Source organism: Drosophila yakuba, chromosome 3R (genome assembly GCF_016746365.2).
Source record: "Drosophila yakuba strain Tai18E2 chromosome 3R, Prin_Dyak_Tai18E2_2.1, whole genome shotgun sequence".
Classification (NCBI taxonomy): domain Eukaryota; kingdom Metazoa; phylum Arthropoda; class Insecta; order Diptera; family Drosophilidae; genus Drosophila; species Drosophila yakuba.
The window spans coordinates 6,980,715-7,005,080 of record NC_052530.2 but is presented as its reverse complement, the minus strand read 5'-3'; the positions used below and the strand labels follow the sequence as shown (position 1 = coordinate 7,005,080).

The 24,366-nt window shown below is 41.0% G+C and overlaps 5 protein-coding genes and 1 long non-coding RNA gene across 7 annotated transcripts; 4 read left to right on the top strand and 2 right to left on the bottom strand.

Annotated features, from left to right (window-relative positions):
- The first annotated feature begins 3,117 nt into the window (after nt 1-3,117).
- LOC6535800 (sialin) lies at nt 3,118-8,023 on the top strand. Its single transcript, XM_002096387.4, has 6 exons — nt 3,118-3,273; nt 5,209-5,290; nt 5,829-6,132; nt 6,421-6,961; nt 7,164-7,440; nt 7,512-8,023. Exons 1-6 carry the CDS (start codon nt 3,123-3,125, stop codon nt 7,837-7,839), a joined length of 1,683 nt encoding a protein of 560 aa, XP_002096423.2. The 5' UTR covers nt 3,118-3,122; the 3' UTR covers nt 7,840-8,023.
- On the bottom strand, nt 7,987-10,386 carry LOC6539949 (putative odorant receptor 92a). The gene is made up of 3 exons (XM_002086788.3): nt 8,982-10,386; nt 8,707-8,905; nt 7,987-8,631 (listed from the first exon to the last, which is right to left on the bottom strand). Exons 1-3 carry the CDS (start codon nt 9,794-9,796, stop codon nt 8,419-8,421), a joined length of 1,227 nt encoding a protein of 408 aa, XP_002086824.3. The 5' UTR covers nt 9,797-10,386; the 3' UTR covers nt 7,987-8,418.
- A 643-nt stretch (nt 10,387-11,029) lies between these two features.
- LOC6535798 (metallothionein-2) lies at nt 11,030-11,447 on the top strand. The gene is made up of 2 exons (XM_002096385.3): nt 11,030-11,175; nt 11,237-11,447. Exons 1-2 carry the CDS (start codon nt 11,151-11,153, stop codon nt 11,341-11,343), a joined length of 132 nt encoding a protein of 43 aa, XP_002096421.1. The 5' UTR covers nt 11,030-11,150; the 3' UTR covers nt 11,344-11,447.
- Nucleotides 11,448-12,596: 1,149 nt separating this feature from the next.
- LOC6535796 lies at nt 12,597-13,182 on the top strand. Its single transcript, XM_002096383.4, has 3 exons — nt 12,597-12,748; nt 12,802-12,995; nt 13,049-13,182. Exons 1-3 carry the CDS (start codon nt 12,691-12,693, stop codon nt 13,085-13,087), a joined length of 291 nt encoding a protein of 96 aa, XP_002096419.2. The 5' UTR covers nt 12,597-12,690; the 3' UTR covers nt 13,088-13,182.
- A 39-nt stretch (nt 13,183-13,221) lies between these two features.
- Nucleotides 13,222-14,703, top strand: LOC6539831 (mitochondrial dicarboxylate carrier). 2 transcript variants are annotated; one of them, XM_043207131.1, is made up of 2 exons: nt 13,222-13,784; nt 13,841-14,087. In XM_043207131.1, the coding sequence occupies exons 1-2, from the start codon at nt 13,357-13,359 to the stop codon at nt 13,890-13,892; spliced, it is 480 nt and encodes a 159-aa protein (XP_043063066.1). In that variant the 5' UTR covers nt 13,222-13,356; the 3' UTR covers nt 13,893-14,087. The 2 variants fall into 2 exon arrangements, with proteins under 2 accessions (XP_043063066.1, XP_002086714.3); XM_002086678.4 differs by lacking the exon at nt 13,841-14,087 and adding an exon at nt 14,110-14,703 and having other exon boundaries at nt 13,243-13,784.
- Nucleotides 14,704-15,424: 721 nt separating this feature from the next.
- On the bottom strand, nt 15,425-15,803 carry LOC120321857. The gene is made up of 2 exons (XR_005561583.2): nt 15,584-15,803; nt 15,425-15,511 (listed from the first exon to the last, which is right to left on the bottom strand). It is a non-coding gene; the product is annotated as an uncharacterized LOC120321857 (long non-coding RNA).
- Between the last annotated feature and the right edge of the window lie 8,563 nt (nt 15,804-24,366).

Here is a 24,366-nt window from a genome sequence, read left to right as displayed (position 1 = left end):
TGACCTTAATCCGACGTAGCCTACTTCCCGGCGCTATCTGGTTGGCAATTAGGCAAAGTTTGGCTATGCAGTCAGCTAAAATATTTAAACAGCTTCGGCAGGGCAGAGAGTGGAGTTGCGTTAACCTTCGGGGAATTACGTGTGTCCAAATGGAATGAAAACGAAATGTCCAACTGCTGGCGACTGGGAATCGAAGAGGTTTAGGACTTGTGCTTTTAGTTCGCTGACTGCTACAGCAGCTGCTGCATTTCAAGTAGGTAAGATGCGCAACGGCACAAGACGACGCCCGGATCCTGAGAATCCTGGGAAAAGCAGTCCCCACGCCACCCAGCACCCAACTTCTGTGTCCGAGAACAGGACCTTTGTAATATGCGCTAAACTCGCTGCGAACTTTTGTCAACTCGAAATCAAAGGGGACGGAACAGGAAGTTGAAAAGTTTCGAGTTTTCTACTAAAGTTACTCGCAGAAAAACCATTAAAGGCTCACGTAGTCAAAGTCAAAAGACAAATTTGCATCGGAACCTTGTTCACGCGTTTTTCGTTTTTGAAGGTGTAGCAAATTTGCAATGGGAAATGCGAATGGCGAACAGAAAAGCTCGCTTAAAGCATGGCGAGCAATTTTCTGGTTTTGTTTGTCGCGCATTCAGCTGAAATTGTTTGCACTTAGCTGCGTTTGCTTTGAGCGCACAATTAAAATGCAATTTGGCAGAGCAGCGAGCACACAAAACAATGGAGTCGCCGAATGTAAAGCGCTTGCCGAGCAGCAAATTCGACACCTGGTCCGAGGGGCAGAGAAAAATGAGCGCAAATCCGCAGTAAATGGTGGCATTTAATAGGGATTTTTTAGCTGCAAATCCAATTTGTTACCGTTTCGGCTTACCTTGATTTAAGAACGGGTTGAGCCCCTTTTTTTTAGGTGACAAACCCCCAAGATTTAAGCGAAGTTCGTGGGCACACGCCACGGCTTCAATTCGCATTGAGGTGTGAAATGATCGCTCTGGGCGCTCGTTTAACCCACATATGGCATTTTTGGCGAAGGGGACCCCAAAAATCAATTAATTGCAGTACACACATACCGTATGCCTGGGGCATTTCGGTGCCGACAGGGAACGGCAGTTGTCATTCGAGCAATCAACTCCGGTTATTTTCTTTCCGTTTTTAATTCAACATGTCCACATGTTGCTGTTATAGATGCGTTTGCCACTTTGTTTTGTTTTGCCAATTTTCGGTGCCACAATGTTGCACTGTTTTTGTCACGTGCTGCAGCCACTCGCTGCATGTAAATTGAGCTGCCACACTTTGTTTATTTGTTCTCCAGCACGTGTGACTGCGCCAATTGTTTATGATATGTCCGTGCCGAAAAAACAGAAGCGCAGCAGAAGGCTTAACTTCAATTCGCCACTTTTTCAATACCTCGATTGGTGCACTCAAAACAAAGACAGAGGTGTTGAAAAATGTTTGCAGCTTATGTTAATTTTACGACATCGTATTGTTTAATATTTAAAAAACCGTTTTAAAAACCATAAAATAAAAAAAAACATAATGCCTGATTTTAAAATTCAAAAATTGTATAAGTTTTCAATTAAAATGCAAATAATATTTTTCCAACAGAGAAGTTTTCTCCATGTACATTGTTTTTGATTAAATGCGATATATAATTTGTGCATACCTTGCATTCTCCTTTGTTTCAAAAATATTGAAAACAAATAACGGCAATTATTTCTACCCAACGTTATGACCATACGTTACGTATGTATACATCACAGGCCAAGCAGAGCCGATAAAAGGGCCCCTGCTTGGGCTGTTAATCGCACTGCTTACCGCTGTTACCTTTTCGCAACACCCAGCTGTCTAAAAGACCCCATGAAAACCTACATCAATAATATCTTAGGATAATATAATGAACCACTTTGAACTGAATATTTATGCAGCTTGTTTGTTTGCCGCAATACACAAAACAATTCACACTCGCCAATGAAAATAGATGACATTAGGAGAGGCGTAGACCACAGAATTGTCGTGCCCGATCCCTAACTGTTAATTTCTGCGGTGAGCTGCTTGCTAATTTGTTTTTGGCACCGACTTGTTTACTGCATTGTGGTTATTTGCGAAGAACTGAATAATAAAGACATGTTGAGCAATTATAGAACACAATAAATAGTTTTTCAACAACGGCCGACAAATGACACTTTTGACAAATGACCATTGACACTGTAGATTGCAGACCAATAAAACCTATTCTTTGAAAATTTACTCACGGTGACAAAAACAGGTAATGAGTTCAAAAGTGTGTTAATCAAATTGTAAAATTTGTTTTTTATAATTATAACTTTTTTTTAGACATGATTGACTAATTAGGAAGACAAACAGTATTTTTAAAAAAAAATGCGTTTAATACGTATGTATGCCTTATTTAATGGGGAACAGCTTAACACTACGTATATGTAATATGTAATGTAATACATAAATATGTAAATTGGACACCTTTTATTAATAGCATGTTTCTAAGATTAAAAAATGCGTGAACATAAAAATAATTATATTCATATAATTGCTTCATAATTCATATAAGACTGTGTAAGTCAATAGATACTGAAGCATGAATGGTAATACTTAAATTAGATTTTATGCACGCGCATGTGGACTTCCTTCCTTCGTATATTCTATATATAGTATGATTCTTTTTCCACTTGTTTCCCTTGTGGTAGCTAAATTGGTAAATTTGGCAAATCTGGCAGATTCAATTAAGCAGCAAAACGACATCAGCGTATTGCTGCCTGCTCGCCGAAATCACCGAAAGAATTTATCTTTACAAGCGCCACATATTCCGCGTAACGATAAGCTTTATGCCGATCACTATCAGCGTGCTGGCGTTCTAATCACGTCAAGGTTCCTGCCTCTTTCTCTCGATTTAGCTTCGGATTTAGCTCTTTATTACCTGGCAGTGCCAGTGCCTCAATTGAAGTTGGCTGGGGCGACGCATGAGATGTGCACGATATGAGCGGTATGGAAATCCCAGATCCACCAGCTCCCGCTCCCGAAAAACTCAGCTGATTGGATCGAGCTGCCGATGCCGAGCCGGTGCCGGTGGCGAGTTAAGCTGATAAATCGAAAGCGGCTGGATGTTTCAGTCTGCTGCCAGCCATCGGCGACTTCACACCTGCCCGCCCACCTGCAAGCAGTGCTGTTCGTCGAACGGATCGTCCGAGCCCAGAGCAAGCAGTTCGGATTCCAGTTATCAGAAGCGCGCTTTTCAAGTTTCAACTTTCATTGGTGCGTTTTGAGCTAAACTCTCGTCTTTTATATCGCAAAAAGTTTGTGCCGCATTAAAAAAAGGTGTCTTCACTTTTTTCAAAGTGTTTTTGTGCTGGTGTTTCTTAAACCAACTGTTTGCTCAACTGCCTTTGATTAGCTTTTAATTTAGGGCATTTAGCCGCATTTTTTGCATGGGTTAACAGCTGCAACTGTTTCTTCTAAATAACAGGTGTTTTTCAGAGGGTGTTGAATACTAAATTAAATCATTGGTCATGTGTTAGAACTTTTACAAGCTAGGACTGTGTGCCATATATTTATATACCCATGCAGGGGCATATTGATTTCAGTCAAAAGATTGCAGTGAAGGAGATTTTTGCGACCATAACAAGTATATATTCTTGATCAGTATCAACAGCCGAGTTGATATATGTACATACATACATACATACGTCCGTCCCATACTACGAAAGTTAGTATCTAAAACTGTTTAACGCTTAATGCATTCAATTTTCCTAAAACCTTTCTATTGGCCCACATTGTCATATAACTGAGTAAGTGCTAATGAAATTGGAATTACATGATACTTTTTAGTTACCTTTTTTTCCTGAAAAAAAAAAATGTTTTTTACCAAGCTGCTACTTCTTAGAGGCTTATTTTCTGTTGGGGATGTCGAAAGGTCTGTCCCAGGCAAAGTTATCAGCTCAGGCGGGAATTTATGGTATCCGAATGGGCACTCTATAAAACAAAAATCTCAGCGGGTTTTCTTGTTATTCAGCGTCCAAAATAAAAAACAAATCGCTTAAGATAACCATGTGGCAATAAAAGTCCAAAAGCTGGCTATATATATCATTTTATGGTCACTAATCTAAAGGCATCAACAAAGTTGAAACTTTAGCCATTAGAAATAAATTCATTAAATATCAATTAGGATTTTAACCCCGACCAGCGAACTGTTTTATTTGATAGCATGGAAACATTTTTTAAGAACTTTCCGTTTTTTTATGACAGATTATTGCACGGTAGTTGTCATAAACTTATAATGATAAGCAGCTTGTAAGAAGATATTTCGGTATCTACAAGAGCTTGTACACTTAGAAAATGGACTTTCATTTAATAATATAAAATTGCTGTTTATTTTTGATGCTTTCATTCTGAGGCAAACCAGTTAAAGAATATAACTCCAACATACTTTATTTCGTTCCCCACAATTGCTTTGTGTACTTTATGCCATGTTTATTTCTGTACGTAAAGAATTTTCTTCAGTGTAAAACCAAGTACTTTCACAGAAAACCCGCTTTTAACACGTGCGTGTGCAATTGCTTCAATTTGAAATGACATTCGGAAGCAGCGCGTGTTGAATAGTGCCGAAAATTCCTGCAATTTGCAAATCAAGGCGAATCAAGTCGACCAGACGTGGCTCACTTACGCCACAATTATTAGATTATGGCAACCACAGTGAGAGGCAGAGTATGGTGGGGTGAGGTGAGGTGTGCGGGATTTCGCGTGCCACACTTGGCGAACCATTTGCTTAATCGACTAAATGGATAATTGAGCTAAGATGCGTTCCCGTGGCGGATGCCCAGCTCAGATTTCTATTCTCATCTCAGAACTGGCATCTTTGGCGTATTATGTTTCCGCATTAGTGGCCCACAAATTACTTAGCAAAATGTTTGCTCTTCGCTCAGTGTCAATGACAATTACGGCAACCGGCACGCAACAGATGCCCGGTTCTAAATATATACGAGTATGCGCTTGTAGTCGGGTGCTATTCGAGATCTAACAAATCGCGGAATTATAACACGCTCTTGTGTGTGGGGGGAGTTCATTATCTGTTGGACTGCACTCGTGTTGGGCCAATCATCTTCAATTCGAGTTTAATAAATCGCCAGCACGCACACGAGTTGTCGGGCCCCACAATTGCCGCATTGCATAAACAAATTGAACGTATTTCAGGCTCACGTCGATCGGCTGGCACAATGACCGACCTGGAGTCTCCGAAGAACGGCAAGCACCTGGAGCAGGTGCACCACAACAAGTGAGTACTTTCTGCAAGGTCATGTACATAGGTGGTTCTAAGTGGTTCCGCATAGCTTGATCCTAAGAAATACCAGTCGATATATCAGAAAAGTGTATGATAAACAAGTTTTAAAATACAATGTACTATGTAATTTTAGAATAGTGGCATTACACGTGACTTTTAACATTATATTCCAACTTGAAGAATATGGGTGTAATGGGACCAAGATGGTAAATAAACGAAAGATGCAAAAGAATATTATTTGTCAGGGTTTCTGATACGTTTTTCTAACAATAAATAATGTTCCTCTTTTGCATAAGCCTGCAAACACCACCGTTTGTATAAAAAATTGACTTTGTCAGGCCCTGGAGCGATATGGGTTGAATAAAAACAACTTCAAAACGGGTTTCATGGCTAGACATAAAACAACAACAAAGTTAAGCGAACCGCCTGCAGCAAAAGATTGTTAACCGAAAGGGAAAGTAACCCGTCGGCTCCCCGAATATAAGAAGAACCATGGTAACAATACCAATTTTCTTATACACCTCTTATTCAGCAATGAAATCACGGAGAGTGAACCACTCACCTGGCGATTTTGGCGTAAACAGCGCTACATTGTGGTGCTACTGGCTTTCTTCGGATTCTTCAATGTCTACTCACTGAGGGTGAACCTTTCGGTGGCCATTGTGGCCATGACCGAGAATCGCACGGTCTTCGATGCCGATGGAAACGTGACCTACCAGCAGGACTTCCCCTGGGACTCCAAGCAGAAGGGCTTAATCCTTAGCTCCTTCTTCTACGGCTACATTCTGACTCAGTTCCTCGGAGGCTACATCGGCACCAAAATCGGTGGCAATATTGTGAGTTCATCATAGCATTTACAACTTACGGATAATTACAGACATTTAAAAAAGACAAATTCGTTCGGTATATTTACATTTGAAGCAAAACTGGTTTGCGGTTAAGCGGTTTCAAAATATAGTGTACATAACAAACTTTAAATGTTGATATGCATCTGATTACGAATTGAACTCAAGCTTAAAGAAGAAAATCTGACATCATTTTCTGACATCTTTTAATCTTCATGCAAAGATAAATAATACAGTTTATAAGCTGTTCAAATATATTTAAATCTGACTAAACTATAGGTATTTGGAACTGGAATCGGAAGCACTGCCATTCTGACGCTGCTCACTCCGTTGGCTGCCTCGCACAGCTTGGAGATGTTCTTGGCCGTCCGCATCATCGAGGGCTTCTTCGAGGGAGTCACCTTCCCCGGAATCCATGCGGTGTGGGCCCGCTGGTCTCCGCCTTTGGAGCGATCCCGAATGGCCTCGATAGCATTTGCGGGCAACTATGCGGGAACTGTGGTGGCGATGCCGTGCTCCGGATTTCTGGCCACCAAGTACGGCTGGGAGAGCGTTTTCTACGTATTCGGCACCATCGGCGTGATCTGGTACATCACTTGGCTTACCTTCGTCCGGGCTGGACCCGAGCAGGATCGCTTTTGCTCGAAGGAGGAGTGCGAATACATCCAGAAGACCATTGGGTACGTGGGCACTAAGCATATCAAGCACCCCTGGAGGGCCATCTTCAGGTCGATGCCATTCTATGCCATCATGGCCTCGCACTTCTCCGAGAACTGGGGCTTCTACACCCTGCTCACCCAGCTGCCCAGCTTCCTCAGGGGTGAGTTATTTGGGTAAACAGCCCACAAATTTGTTATAATTGTAGCTGATTCAATACATATGCTTTTAAATATTTTGCGAGTTTTAAAATGAGTTAATAATTTAGAAAGCTTCAGCTTAAGATGGGGGACTTACATAGCTATAAAACTTAAGTCTCTTGCAGAGCTAAACGTGTACTCATTTTCCATTCCTTTCCATTGCAGACACCCTTAACTTCGACCTTGGCAAAACCGGCATTCTGTCGGCTGTGCCATACCTGGCCATGGGCATCCTGCTGGCCGTGTCCGGGTATTTGGCTGATTGGCTGCAGGTGAAGGGCATTTGGACGACCACCCAGGTGAGGCGCAACTTCAATTGCGGAGCCTTCCTGGCCCAGACGGTGTTCATGATGCTGACGGCCTACTTGCTGGATCCCACGTGGTCGGTGGTGAGTCTGACCATTGCCGTGGGCTTGGGTGCCTTCGCCTGGTCTGGATTCGCGTGAGTTACTATTTCCCCAAAGGGGAATATCCCTCATATATCTGGTATTAAGTCCCGTGCTTAATTTATAGCGTTAATCACCTCGACATTGCGCCCCAGCACGCCAGTGTTCTGATGGGCATTGGCAACACATTCGCCACCATTCCGGGCATCGTGAGTCCGCTGCTGACGGGTTACGTGGTCACCAACCAGACTAGTGACGAATGGCGCATCATCTTCTTCATTTCGGCGGGCATTTACCTCGTCGGCTGCGTCATCTACTGGTTCTACTGCTCCGGCGATCTGCAGGAATGGGCCAAGACGCCCGAGCAGAAGGCCCAGGAGGCGGAGGAAAAGGCCCAACTGCAGTTGACCCAAACTGCCGGGTTTGTTAACAGTGGCGCCGAATTGAAGGACTAAGCCATTTAGTTCGGCTTCATCACATCATGAATTTTTTGCCCTAGTATTTGTCGTTGTTACGTTTTTGTGATGCTAGCAATATGCGCATTATTGTGTCTATATTTATGTATGTTAATCAATTTAGTCTTTCCCGACACTCGCTGTAAGTGTTTTTGCGAATAAACAAGGCATTTTATTTCAAGTATTTTAGGTCGTTTTTTATGCCTAATCCGCAAAGTATGCAAACTATTCTGCAGCGATTCTGGTCTCCTAATGGAGACTTTATGTTACAGCTCAAAAGCATGTATTAATTAATCAAGTATGCCTACAGTAACATCTGTTAGGTCTTAACATAACTTTTTGAAGACAATTTTATATTTTGTTATCTTAAATTTGTTTGAATTTTTTAAATTAATTAATTGTCGGTGTTTTTTTAGGATTTTCTTAAAGATCATAATCTGAACATTAAAAACCTTTATGTTATAGTATTTGTATGTACGTTGGTAGTTGCAAATATGTATTTTTTGTCAACCTTCCTGAATGCTGCTATCAATATGGTGACATACATATGTACATACTGTATATGTATGTAATCTTCCTTTAACCATAATAAGTGGTGCGGAGCAGTGCAAAAAACTGATACGACATGCTGATTACCTTCATAAAGGTATTAAATGATATTGGTGGAAAGGTAGGCGGTCTTATAGAGGCCGGCTTCTGGCTGCGCGCGATAATAAATTGCAGGATGCGTTTGTACTTGGTGCTGCACGGCAACCAGTTCTGATTGAAGGCGGAATGGCCAATACGAGAGCTCTAAAATGTACATTCTTTGTTAGTTTGAAAATGGTCTATTATTGCCAAAAATAAGTAAATAAAAGTTGTACTCACTGAAGAGATCATTTCATCGCCATAGTAACAGACCACAAAAACTTGAACTAACGAGGCCGAGAAAAATATGAAGTACAACACAATGTCCTCCACATTGGAGGCTGTTATCTGAAAGCCAGCGAAGCAAATCACCAGCGAGGCGGCAATAAAGTTCCAGAGGATCAGGAAGCTAAATATGTTGTTAACCTCCTCGCTAAGGCTGAAATATATAATAAGGAAAATATGTAATCCAAATTAAAATATAGAGGTTGTATCGTATATATCCGTGTACTTACTCCAGAGCCCTGGCATGATAGACCACCAAATTTTGGAGGTATTTGATATTTTCTTCGTCCGTATGATCGCCTCCTTCGTAGGCCTCCAAATCATTCGCAATAAAGTTAAAGTGCATGGTCAGCTGGGTTATGGTTGCGATCAGCACGAGATCCACGCAGACGTAGGAAACTCCGGCCACATAGGCGCAATGTGCCAATCCCCAGTAGGAAAACCAGTAGACCGTCAGATCCGTTTCTGCATCGTAGGGAAACAAAATGTGGAAGCCGTAGTTGCGCTCAAAAATCTCAGAGCCCATGAGGTAGTACTTAATGGTCGACTTGATGGCTGGATAAAAGCTAAATGACGAGGTGTACGTCATGCAGAGGATGGTGAATAGGGTCATGACCCTATTCATGTGTGTCCTGTAGAACGATACGTTATACTTTCGCTGCGCCTCCACATCTAGGGGAAAGATCTCCTTTAGATCATCGAGCAACCTGACCAATCGTTTTCTATTCACTGTCAGCCCAAACTGCTTAAAGTCGGCCATGAAGCTGAAGCCAATGCAAGGTGCCACTGCAGTGGCCTCCAAAAGAGTAGTCGTCGACATGATGTGGACTATGAAGTACGCGATTTCCCCCACTACATAGGCATTGAAGTTGAGGAACCCAAGCACCAGATAAAACCTTAGCAGGTAACGCCTTATCACGTTGGGATCCCTGTCGGAGTACAGATCCTCGCCGATGGTCTTGTAGAAAGTGATCGGAAACCGGGTAAGTTCGTCGAAAGTTATGACTTCATCGTCACTCTTAGGTTTACGTTTGCGGAACAGCATGATTCAGCGGTTTTATCGGCCGACGCAATAGGTCTTCGGCTTATATAGTTCTCATCAAAGGTGTCCTATTAAATTCGCATGAGACACCCTTCGCTGACCTCATAATTACTTAATTGATTTTGGGGTAACACCACACCTGCCAACATTGACTTGCTAAAATATTAAGCTCTAGGAACTGAGCTATAGGAATATTCCCACGACTACACGGTGAAAAAACGGAAGATATATTGGGAAAGACAGGATATTTATGGTATTTCGGGAAAGGGGCTCGGTTTCAGAGGTGGTGTTTTAAGACGTAGAGAAGTTACTATAGCTGAAAGGTGCTGGTTGATTGATTATGTTTGATGTGAAATATATATTTTCTATTAACATTGTAGTTAACAAATGTACGTAACAAATTTATAATGCTCTGTTTTAGTTTCCCAATACGACGGCACTTGTTAGGTATACATGGCACAGTTTAGGTAAAGTTTGTAATAGGAAGAAGAGGCTTGTTAGATCCTACACAGTTTTTATATTCAGGATCACTAGCCGAATTGACTAGTCTCTTTCTTTGACAAGCTTACAATTGAAGGATTGCATGAAGTCTATTTTCCGTTGCAAAAGGAACGAAAAAAATCGTGCCTATCATTGTGTTTTTGTGCCCGAAAGCCTATTTATTTATTAGATAAAAAATATGATAAGGATCACATAGTTTTTAGCTTTTCCGTATTTTTGGTTTTTCGTGTAATGAACTGTTTTTGTAGCTCCCGCAGAGCTTTTCGTTTTTGCCAAATTTGCAGCACGTTTCTTTCCTCGATTAATTTTTAGTTAACTCTCCACCTGTTATAGTTTCATGGCATTTACGTTTACGTTAGTCGTAAGCCGTTTTTGCATTCAAGATGAGCATTTAAATTTGCTTTACTATAGGAAACTCTTTTATTTATTGTGAAAAACCCCGCTGCGTAGCTGCCTGCTCTTTTCACGCTTTTTATTGTGTGCTTCTGGGCTGTCGGCTGAGTCACGATACGCGGCGTATACGCAACGTGGGCAGCTGATGAGCTGATGAGAAGGTCGTGTGCAGCGAGTTGGCGAGCAATCGCGTGCGCAGAAAGAATTGCCTGGCCTATCGTCTGATAAATTGCGCACCACTCGCCCCAGGCTTGCACACGACGTGATAAGTTGGGTCAAACAAACAAATTTGTTTTGGATTTGTGCAATTTTGCACTCGCTTGAGTTTGAGGCAATCGAAGTGGGTATAAAAGAGGGGTAGTTGCCGGACTGGGTCATCAGTTGAATAGCCAAGCAACAAGCAATCAAGTAAATTTCAGTTTGCCTTTGCCAAGTGGAAGTCGAGAAATATATATAAAACAAGATGGTTTGCAAGGGTTGTGGAACAAGTAAGTGATACAAGACAGCAGCCAGCTGTATAATTGACCATCGCTCTCGATTTCTCGACAGACTGCCAGTGCTCGTCCCAAAAGTGCGGGGACAACTGCGCCTGCAACAAGGATTGCCAGTGCGTTTGCAAGAATGGGCCCAAGGACCAGTGCTGCAGCAACAATTAAACGGGCCAACAATATAACTAACTATATAACTTTTAAGCTGGGGCTTAACTCCCAACGAGTTGGCCGCCATAAATAAAGTTTATAAAGATTTTGGGCATTTAAAAGTTTCTGGCGTTAACTTTTGGTTACTGGGCGGTCGGTCAGTCATCTCACGATAATTATATTTTCAGCATTTGGCAGCTAAAACCAATTATGGTGAAATAATAAACGTGAGCTTGCATTTCAGTTAAGCAAACCGCAAAATAGAATTACATGAAAAATAAACAAACGCAATGCGACAATTCGGGCGAGATTGCAAATATTTGTATGTTCGCGGACATTTGCACCGGAATTAAAATCCAATCCATCAGCCGTGATTTTGGTAGGAAACTCACGGAAAGTCCGTTGAATTGTGTCCAAAACGGAACATAAATCGAAATAACATTCAATTTGCATCGAACTGAAACCAAATTATTTAGCCGCTTTAATCTGCGACTGAACTCTGTCAATATGCCAGTGGCCGAAATTCCATAGAAATATAACCATTCCACTTTGTATTAGATATAAAATGTATTCAGCTTTTTAGGCAATTTCTCAAAAATGTTGTGCCGACTTTATTGCATTTTCAAAATATATCTATCCCCCTATAGTGGCAGCAAATTCCTACAGCGTTTTGTTGAGTTTAATGGTCTGCCAATAGAATTGATGCGTTTCGTATCGGACAAATAATAACTTCCCGGCCCCGTTTTATTTATTGAATAGCTGCTGCCCATTGCACACACTTTTGTTTGAAGAGCGGTCGAGCTTTCCGTTCGAGTGGCTAGGCCTGAGTTTCCATCTGTCAAACACAAATGACCAATTAAAATACAGGCACTTGTGGACAATTTCAAACGTCCGTTTCCGGTGCTTGAGCTGTCAAAATATTTATGAACCACTGCTGAGTGGTTCAGATCCATTAGCATAATCAGAGGTGCGTGATTGAGGCGTTTCTCAAAGACCTTTGTTGCGTGCTTAGGTCGTTTTGTTTTGTTTTGTTTTATTTGGCGTTGTTCCCTGCCGGAAGTGAGTAGCAGTCTTTTGGCAAATCAGGTGTAAGTAATGTGACAAGGAAACGCTCTTGCAAAGTGACTAGCTGAGACTTATACTGCACGGAAAAATTATAAAAAAATCACTTTCTTTGTCATTTTTAAAATTATCAATGAAATTTTTGATAACGAAAATAAATTACTCCCTTGACATCTGTTAACCTATTAGATGCTTAAATAATTAAAAATATAATGCTATATCCTTGCACTTTGTGTCAAAATTGCCTTTCATTGAAAATATTAATACGGATTAACGGATCAAGAACTGACAAAAAGCTTTTAAATGGAGCTCGGAATCGTAGAAAATGGGCAAGAAGAATCGATCAACTTAGTTGAGACAGGTGAGGAAGTAGATGCACAAATAATGCGTTTAGTCTTAGCAGACTGATTCCAGATAATAAGGATAAGCCTTTCCGAGCTGTTTGGATGATATTAACGGCGATTCTAATAAATTTTTGCTTGATGGCCTTGGCTGTTCCTTTATACCTCTATCTGAATTCTGTAAACGAAGTGGTCAAACAACGTTTAATGGACTATATACTTGTTGGTGGAGCTCTTATAGGAATTCCAATGTTGTACAGTCTAGGAGTGAGTAACGTAAAATATATATAATAAAATACTATGGTAATTGGTTGTTGCAGGATCTATCGAAGGGCCGACCAAATTTCTACTACATTTAAATACTTCATTTGGTTAGTGTGCTGCACTATGATTTGAGTGTAAATTCCAAATTTTTGTATCCCAGTATTGGAAAATTATAAATCGTGGCCCATTATTTACAGTTTTCTATTTCTTTGACACCAATCATACTTTCCTTGCCTTTAAACTCGTCTGCTTTTAGATCGACCCCACATTGGCATATACATAATCCCCACATTTTACGAACAACACACACGTGAATCAGGAGTCTTAAATTTAGGGTAACAAGCTAGCAAATAAAAAACACAAGATGTCGATCAGAAGGGGAGGATTGATGTCCTACAACCAGCGGCGCATTGCCCGCTGGTATTTTGGAGGCCTGGCGAGCTCCATGGCTGCCATGGTGACGCATCCGATTGATTTGATTAAGGTGCTCATCCAGACTCAGGCGGTGAAGCTTTCGGTGGTCCAGACCACACGCAAGATTGTCAAGGAACAGGGTGTTCTGGCCATGTACAATGGCATCTCGGCCTCGATGCTGCGCCAATACACGTACACGTTGGCCCGTTTCGGCATTTATTCGGTGGGCTCTGGAGCTATGGATACCAGCACCATGGGGGGCAAAACACTTCTGGCTGCGATTGCCGGAGGAATTGGTGGCTTTGTGGGCGCTCCTGCGGATCTGATCAACGTCCGCCTGCAGAACGATGTCAAGTTGCCACCAGAGAAGAGGCGCAAGTAAGATTTGTAATTTATTCATTTCATTTCATTTTAAGACTATCGTAAGAAAACAGTTTTATATCCCTGACTTGTGGATTAAAGGGTCAACAAATACAGTACTGTTGAAATTGAAGTGTTTCCGAACCTACAAAATATTCCCATTGGCATGTTGTCCGCTGTTCCTGCTGTTCCACGTAGAGTAAAACTCGTAGAGAAAAAGGATGTACTAGATTCATTTAATTCTAATCAATAAGTCGAAAAAACATGGTTCGAACTCTGTTGGAATCAATATTACACAATACGCTTACAGTCTATTGAAAAGCTAGTTCTTTTTTTTCTGCAGCTACAAACACGCTATAGACGGACTGGTGCGAATAACCCGTGAAGAGGGATGGAAAAATCTCTTCAATGGCTCCTCGATGATCGCGCTACGGGGAGCTTTTATGACCGTGGGACAGATTGCGTTCTACGAGCAGAGCAAGTCCCAAATAATCAAATTGGGAATGCCCGAGAATATGGGCACCTACATCGTAGCCTCGATGATTTCCTCCGTGGTGGCCACCACCTTGACGCAGCCCATCGATGTAGTGAAGACACGTCGGATGAATGCAGCACCTGGCGAGTATTCTGGTTTGGGGGATGTGTTTGTACAGACTTCAAAGGAGGGACCTCTGGCTTTCTTCAAGGGATACGTTCCCTCTTTGTGTCGACTATTGCCACACACGGTATTATTATTCTTGGGCCTCGAGTACCTAAGAACTCACTTTGGATATCTCCCAGAACCAAAACAGACAGGTCCATATAAACGATATGATGATGTTGATGACTAATCCTTTTGTGTTATTTTCAAAATTTCTAGCTTTCATATTACATGACCATTCATTGCATTGTATGTCAGAAAACAAAATACATTTATTTAAAGCATGGCTTTCCTTTATTTGGTTGTGATTTCTTTAAATATATTTTGGAATCTTACAAATTGCCCAAATCTTTTGCGTATACGCCTATTGAAAACAAATCAGTTTATGTCGTGCCGAAAATCTTCAGAAGTACTGTGAGTTAATACACTGGCATGTTCTTTGTTTGCTAACGAAATTAAACAAATTTGCAATTTGTATTTTCTTTGGTCGGGGCTTTTTCCAGCTTTTTATTTTCGCTTTCACGACTCACTTCTTTTTATTTTGGTCCCGTTTTGTTGGAGCTAGTCTCCTGAAAGTCTGCTTTATGAGTTGAGGTACTTCATTACCCAGATGAATGCTTTAATGGCCTTTAAGGCTAATGAAGTTGCCGTGTGCCAGTGGAACCGCCATTTCAGCAAGGAAGTCATAATGCGCTCGAACAGAGCTGATGTCCTGTAATCGCATTAAAGCCATTAACAAGCTACACGAGAAATGGGAAATTAGACCAGCTACCGAGTGTAGATGGAAAAAGCGAAAGGAAAGCCAGTTTAGAGACACGATGTATTGACATGGGAAAACAATCATACGCCTCGTGTGCCGAACAAGACTGAAGGTGAATGTCATTCTGCTCTTATCGATGCCATCGCCCATGCAATATTGATGATAGCTAAAGCGCTTTCAGTGTCCTAGCAGCATTTAAGTTCTGGCCAAGATGTGAGATACTTTTTAGCTCTTTCAGTCATCTGCTCCAGACATTTGTCACTACAAAGTTTATTACATTTTGGAAACATTAAACATTTATTGTGTTCCGAACCTTTTTCGGATTTACGTGGCACATGTGGTTGGCTGCGGAAATAAAAATTAATAATAATTATTGAAAGAATTTCATTTCACCGGTCACTAGCTGTTAACACATACGTATGTAAGCCCAAATGGTGTTGGAAAAATTGAATTTAATCGGAATTTCTCCTGCTACGAAACGATTGCGAAATTGTAAATTATTGCCGGTTTGGAAAAGATTTTATGACATTCTCTTTGGTACATTGCATTGAAAGTGTGGCGGATTAATTGCTTCGAAACATAAAATAAATAAAAAAATGTAAAGGCATCAACAGTGAAGGTTCCCATGAGCTGCATAAAAAAATTATGGAGAATAATTAAAATTTCATTGCCAGCTTTGATATTTTCAAGAAAATGTAAAACGGTTTTTTGGCACATATGTAAGTTAAATTTCCATTCAAGACATCTTTGGATTTGTTGGAAGAAATAAATTCTTACATTTTACAAAATTATGTAAGAAACGATATATTTTTGATTATATTTGCACTGTCTACATGGACATTTTTTAAAAAATGTAATACATTTTAATTTCCGTGTAAGACACCTTTGGTTTGGTTAAAAGAAACTAATTCTAACATATTAAAAAATTGAATAAGATTCAATTTATTTTCATACGGTTGCTGAGTCAATAAAAATTAAATGGACTTCTTGAGTAAGTATTTCGTTAAATATATTTGCAATGCCGACATTGACATTTCTTAAAGCAATATAAAAACATTTCACTTCCTGCTTAAGACACCTTTCGTTTGGCTAAGAGGAATTAATTCTTACATTTTTAAAAATTGTTTAATCAACAAATATTAATTTACGATTTCCTGAGTTCATAAATATTAGATGGGCTTTCTAATACATTATTCCTAGGTTATAAACTTTGTTTTTAAGCCAGCTGTTGTTAGCCTAGCCGCATTTCATGCTATATTCCACTTTGAAACTTTATGGCACTGGCTTGATGTCCTCCCGAAGTACATCATAAAAGTCTCATTGGGTTGCGCAAAATGTACGCAAATGCCTGCGCATCATCAGTCGGCAGGACATTCAGGACAATCAGGCCGAAACAAGAGCCAAAACAACGACAATAACGATTGCAGCGCCAAATGCATAAATCAGTTTTAATGCAAATTTCGTTACACCCCATGTTGTCGTCTCAATAAGCAGCCATTAATATGCTGAGCCTGCTGCATAATTTGTGTGATTTTTGCGGTTTTGCTTAATTGTACGCATTGTCGCAAGGACAACGGCCAATCCGAGTCCTCCGCAATTATTCATGCGATGGTCAAGGACAACTGCTACCAGTTGCCGCACGTCTGTGGTCGGCATTCAGCGTAGCAGTTCGCGTGGAAATGACTTGAATGCAGTTGAAGGAAAGCCAACATCATTCTCATAAGGGGTACTACAATTAAGATCAAGTTTCAAAAATCAGTTTTAACACCAGTTAATGTGTTTATATGCAATTTACTAGCTTGTTTTATTTAAACTTCTAGGAAAATATTGTTGAAATTGTTCAACATTGACATGTCTTCAGTATTTTATTAAAGTTTGACGGTATATTTGCTGATTTTTCCAAGTGCACATATGACTGAATGGAGTCGCAGCAAGGCGTTCGCAATTGTCGGCCATTTAAATGCAGGCCAATAAATTTGAGCGCAATTTGAAGTGGCGCTTTGTCTGGTCGTTCGTTCTGGCATTATCCGCTTAATGCACGGAAGTCCATTTATATTGCCAACCGCCGGCGTTCAAGACACAAATGAAGTGGAGTTCGCGGCAAGGAACACGCAGAGGAGACTTAAATACCTTCGTGGACGGCTCCACTTCCCATATTCCCGCGATGCCAGAATGCAATAAACTTCTAAATCAGTCGATTAAGCTGCGGACTGCAAATGCCCCTAAAAGCATGCTTTATATATGGAATATGCGTGCAAATGTGCGAGTACGAAAAGTTTCTGAAAAATGTCGAGCAATTAAAATAAGTACCGTGAATCTCGAGGGTGTGAGCCAGTTGAAGTTGGTTTTGTTACGGTTACTTTGTTATCTTTCCTGTGGATTTGGCTGTCAGCAGAATACGAATAACCCAGAGAGCTACATTGAGTGGGGCAATTGGGACACCGTTGGATTAAACAGCACATTCTGGACCATTTAATTATGCTTTAATTTAATTTTAGTGATACGAATTTAGATTGAGCTTATAAGTGCTTGCGGGAACTCGCAGGTGATGTAGCAGTAAAAGCACGTGTAAATATATATCACTTTTGCTAACCGTATGACTTTAATTTGAATTTGGTTAAAGTAAATTGCTCCTTATCTTGGTTGTTATGCAGTTGCTAACCAATTAAGTCGTTAAAGGAGATTATACATTTATTCTGAATTAAATTTGTATTGATAGTTACATTTTTCCGGGTAAATAGTAATTTCCAAAATGAAAAATGAATTGAAAACTTTAAGCTTAGCTGACATACTTTGAGATTAACTGGAGCTTTTGCATTTTGTAGTGAATTAATTTGGCAAAATGGTTGTTTGCCTTGAGTGATTTTACAAAGAGAGCTCAGCGAATGATTTCAGATTCCGAACGCATTGAAAGTTATTTGGCATCTGTCCCCGGGAATTTGTTGGCCATTTGAATGCTCGCCACATACGCAGAAGCAGGGAGCATAACAGTTTATCTTTATAATTAGATCTCATCGTATATATTGGGGCGAAAGTAGTACCATCGCCACTTCCAGAGCAATTTTCCTGGCCACGGGGTCATGCTGCCTGGTTACACGTACTCCAATCCGGAGGCCATAACGGTATCCGAACCCGGAGGCACGGACCGAATCCAGCGAAAACCGAACCGCGAATCGCGAAACTTGGCTCATTAAAGATTAAGACGCATTAACACAAATGGTGTGAGGGGCTAGCAGTTTAAGCGCCATCAGCATAAATATTTATGCAAATTGGGATTAGGAGTATTCTGTATGTACTTTGTAGGGTCGTCTGGTAGAAAGTTTGTGCGATAGCTACGGATAATGGCCGAAATTGTTATTTAATTAGAACTGAAGCCTTGGGTTTCGATTACCGAAAGTTTCTTAAAGCTCTGGCATTTCGTTTACCAGTGACCTTGTTATATTTTTTGGGGTGAATTACAGCATTGCTACGTCTTTGAGATTTCTCTCTCTCATTCGATTTTCCCGCTGGCTGATTCCACTGCAGCTGTTCTTCTTTGTTTCGACATGGTAGTTTGCATTTCCCACACACAAGGCCACCGCCTCGGCAAAAAAAGGAAAAAAGGAAAAACTCTCTCCAAACAAATGCATGCGGTAATTTATGCTGCCACGGAGCGAAGCCAACTTCCAGCTCATAAAATGTCGAGGTGAGTTGCGTTGAACGGCCAAGGCTGCCCGGATTTAGATAAATGCAATGCATAAAGATCCTGCTGGAGGCATCCGAGGTCAACTGCATTCCATGCATTCCATTTCCAACTGGTTGGCCATTAAAGGTCGTGGAATTCAGCGCTTCATGGCACTCGCAAGCATATCAAAATGAAGTGGATGGCGATTGCTAGAATTTCAATGCATTTTTGTAATATTTATTTCCAGAGTAACCCTAGAGAGAACGCTTAAGTCCAGTACCTGGCCGAAACGATTTTGGCATACATTTTGAAAAAACATATAATACGAGTATATCATATTCTAGAATCATTACTAGAATCTGCATGCTTTATCTCAAACCTCTATACATAAAAGTTCAAGAAAACTATTTAAACGGTTCAGACGGTAACTTAACATTTAAAATCATTTATATTTAAACATTACTTTTTGACATAGTCATGTAGATCATCGCCATCTGGGAATAGATACCTAGAAATTCATCATTGGAAATCTTTTCGTGCTTTTGTAGCCATCGGCGAATTAGCCCGCATATCGCTCTTTTCTCCGAGCTGAGCTCATCAATATGCATTGAATTTGAATTGAGTGGGAAAACTTGTTGGGTGCTTTGATGTCTGTCAAATGCTTATTGGCAACATTGTTTCCTAATGCAATTAGCCGCATTTATGCGCAATTTCGGTTGGCCCACTCCCCACACTCGAATCGTAGACATGGCAATTTCCCAGCTGCTTGTTTGTTGAAATTTCATTACTTTGTGTAAACAAAGTGCACGTGCTCGATGCGCCTCCTCCGCAACATTCGCCCCTCGAGTCTTACAGGATTCTCTCCTCGAAAGTGGCGCATGCGCGGATAAACCAAAAAGAGTAATCATTCCTCTAAATAGGGCGCCATGAGATATGGCATTAAATCATTCTACGTTTTCCTGTGTTTCATTCAATTATTAAAAATATTTTAAAATAATTTTATGTGCCCTTGCCACACACCCAGACACCCAGTCACCCAGACAGTTCTAGTCTTGCAGAGATAGACTTACTCACTTACGACTGGTCACGTCGTAATCAGCAAAAGGTTTCGCGTAGTTGCGACTGTAAACTCGACTACGTGACTCTCATGGCTGATGAGCTAGAAAACGTTCCCATAAATACCAAAATCCTAATTTATTTAGTTTGCGTTTTGGATTTATTGCGCCTACTATTCGGCTGTTGTATATCATTTATGTGCGGCTGGAAATGGATTCGGATACGGATACGGATGGGGTTTAACCTATTAAACGTTTCGCGCTCCACACGGCGTATGCACAACGTTCTTAAAGCCTGCTCGCTGCACATGGCGTATGAGCAATGTGCTTGAGCAGCATTTAATGCGTGTGCCAATTTAGCGGCCTGAAGTGGCGCTTCACTCAAGTGCAGCTGCTTGACTTCTGGATGGATGTACTTGGCCAGAAAAGAATCACACAGCTGCACGCTGTTCATCAACTAATTAAGCAAAATTACCACTGCTAATGGAACAGAAATGATATGGAAAGGGCCTTGACACGTTTCTGCCATGGGACTTGGATTGCGACTGGGACTGGGAGTGGGACTGGGACTCGAATTGATCTTTGGGGAGCCCTAAAGCTGCGACACGTCGAGGCGTATCCACGGAAGTCACACCTCCTTTTTGGCGCCGCGCATGAACAATCTCATAATCAGCATAATTTTCCTGTAAATACCAAACAACAACAGGCAAAAGTCAGAGGCACTTGACTCCGGCTGGTCTGAGATTCTTGGCCACAGGCAAGACAGGAAGATGTGCTGGTTGATGGTGGCCCAGATGGTGGTTATGCACTGAGATAATTATCTGCCCACTTGCCGCTCATCCTGGCGATGGCGATGCCAATTCCAATTCCATTTCCACTTTCGTTTTCCCTGGCTTTCGACGCTTTATGCCCCTCGACTGCTGTTGGCAAGTTGTGCCCTGGAGACCAGTTGGCCAAGAAGAATAATGTTGGCCCGTGTTATTATCTCTTGTGCCGGTTTTTGTGGGCGTGGCCAGTGAGTGTCATAAATAAAATGGCAACTAGGTGCCGCCGTCGGCTTTCCCCTCTTCTTCACACTTAAGAACCATTATTAGGCAAATATATGTAAGATATGGTGGCTACTTTACGTTGGCCAGTTTCGTTTTACTGCCGCTGCTCAAATTTGATTTCGTTTGCACTAATTGCTGGCAGTGTAGAAATATGGGCTACCATTAATCACAGATACAACTCCTGGCATGCCACCAACAAAAGGCAACCAAGTGCGAACCACCAGTATGGGTCAATTGCCGAAGGGCTGCGTATTTTATTGGTTGTACCCCGAGTAAACAATTATAGGTACACACAACAATATTTGCCCAGCTCGAGGCTGTTTAATCTAGGTGAGGCGTGGTGTAACTACTATGATTTGTGGCTGATACCGGGAGCATATATTGTATCAGATCGCTTACCACTATACTCGAATTTATATCTATATATATGCATGGCTGCCCAGTCACTCTCATTTGCGCAGACAAATGAATCGCAGGAATGTCAAAAATTTCATTAGCGCAGCGGTAAATAATAAATGGTTTCCTGTTTACCGCTCATACGAGTTAATAGCTAAGCAGCGTTTTATTTGCACATTAAAAAGTCAAGCTCAGCCAGGGGTAATAGAAAAGCAATCTTCATGGACTCACCTAATAAATGAATAAGCTGCGAAGCTTGTATACTCTATTTACACAAAATGTACGTATTTAAACAAATAATTCCGGTATTTATACTTACTATACAAATGATGGACATGAAAATGTAGAAATTATTGCTTTAATACATTTTAATAAGGTGTTACAATGCAATACTAGTAAAATATACCACAAAAATGTTTATGCTATCATAATACCTATACAAAAATTCACAAGTTCCTTCATTTGTACAATTAACTTTTGGTGGTTGTTAAATGTTTTATTTATATGGTTTTACAACTCAAATCACATGGCTTAACCGACTACCTTATGCTGTTCTTCACACGAGCTCTACTTAATGTGAGCTCATAAATTGCCCATAAGGCAACTGACTCGAAACATTGGACCCACCCAAACATATAAAGTACAGGCGAACTAGCGTTATTCTTTATTGTTTGAGAGGATTGCACAAGTCATGCGGCCAAAACGCTTTCATGCCCGAGGTGTTTTGCAGCCGCGTTCTGCGAGGATTCCGGGAACTGTTTGTCATGCCAGAGTCAATTTTCTCCATTCAAAGACACTTTATTGGTAACTCGACAAATGCAAGCGGCACAAAAGGATGTGCATGTCCTGCGGGCAAGGGAGAGTTAAAAGTTTGCATGTCATTCAAGCCGCACTTCATTTCATCGCCAGGCAGCCGTTTTTTGTCCCCCTTTTGGCCATTTTTCTCCCATTTTCTCACATTGTGGGCCACCAAGGTGTGAAACATTGTGTCAGGCTGTCGGGCAAATGCGGAAAAGCGGAAAAGGAGAAAATTATTTGCACTCTCAGGACTCGAAACACGGTTTCTACTGCTGAGCAGTTTTAGTGCACTCGTACTGCCTTTTTGGGGCAGATTTGTTTTGCTTAGCCCCGAAATGTAATGTGCTTTACAACATGCTGAAAAGTTTCCAGCCAAAAGTGTGCTCCTTCACTATTTTCGAGTGCGTATGTGTGTGTGTGTGTGTGTGTGTGTGTTATGAGCTAATGCACCAAGGAATTTCCTCTACATTTTCATATGCTCAATTATTTAATACACCAGGCGAGGCGAGGAACAACAGCTTCACTTGCAGGACCTGCTCGCAATTCTATCTGTTCTGGTTTATTCGAGGGAAACGAAGTTAAATTGTTTGCCCTTCAATGTCTTTAATGCGGAGCAACGAGGTGGCTAAGTGGGTGGGTGAGTGCTGGTCGGTGGAGTACTAGCAATTATAATGCTGGCTATATCGCCTTTGAACAGCTCGTTGTCTGTCATAGACACGCCATCGATTGCAGCCATTCTGGTCGGGCCAACTTTCTGCCCCATTTCACTCCTATTGCCTTCCAGCACTTAAAAAATACAATACATTTAAAAGAAGGCAAAGGGCATAAATTTTGTGTGGAAAATACATTTTATTAAATAATGCTATAATTCCTCACTATGCAATTTAACATTAAAAATTTATACAAAATGTTTTTCAATAAAAAGTAGCAGGCGCTTTGAATTAAAAATAAAGTTAACTTGACCTTCCCTGTTACTTAAGTTTTTTGCTAAAAGCTAACTTTTAATATATTTAAAGATATTTTCTTCTTACTTTAGTAGCCTTCATATCAATACAACTAGGTAATAATTAGGTATTAAGAGAAGTTAAGAGATTAAGTTAATTTAATATCTGATTTGATACTTCGGTAGAGTTAGAGATAGACAAATAAATATAATTAAAGTTCCTAAACTCAAATAAAAATGATTTTCTGCAAGAAGGCAACTTAATACATTAAGTATGTTATTGGTTCAAATCTGTTGAAATACACTAAATTGAATTGTATCGACGGCAGCCACAAAGAAATGCCGGCCAGAAGAACAACGGCAGCAGCAGCGGCTGTGGCAACAACAAAGAATAAAGGCCGACAGCTGCAGAGCTTAAGTAACATAAGGTGCCTCATTGCCTCATAGTTTGCTTTATTTATGGCCCGAACAGCTCCGCCGGACGGCATGAAAGTGGCTTTTAAAGCCGCCGTCGTCCATTGTTGGCCTGAATTATTGATTTTCATTAGAGTCTTGTCCGTCTTCGATTACGGCGACAGTTTCGGTTTGTTTTGTTGGCCTCCAACAACCCCATCCAGATTCTGCTGGTGGATTGTGTATTTGATTTCCTTTGAAATCACTGCTCAATGGCTTCGACCGGCAAGTTTGACCGACCATGTGCCCATGTAGCGCTGATTTAATTACGGCACCACCGACACCATCGCCGTCGCAATTGAAATGTTCGGCAGACTTTAACTTGCCCCAAACGGCGGCGCACAGTTGGCGAATCTTGAGACTGCCAGCACCGGCAGGCAACTGGGAATTTTTTAATTTAATTAAAATGTCGACGGTGAACGGCAGACGGTAGATGGTAGACGACTCCTCGTCTGCTGTGCCTGCGGCCACAATGCAATTGTAAGGTTTCCATTTTAATTAAAGTTTTTACGCGCATTTCACTTACTCGAAATCGCAGCGACGACAGGGCTACAAACAGCGCCCTCCGTCGCCGACTGGCAACCAAAAGTGGCAAATTTCATATTCCGTTAGAGCCCTGGCAACCTGGATTCCGGATTCCAGTTTCCAGATTCCGGCTAGAGTGGCAACGAGTGAGAGAGGACAACGAGAGGACTATTTAAATGGGAAAAGCCGAAAAACATGAGGACTCCCGTGCTGCACTTAGAAAAAATTCATAATTAATGGAACGCATTTAAAATTAACATTTATGTTTAAAATAATTATAATTATGAAGTTAAAACAATGGAAAAATCAGCCAATTT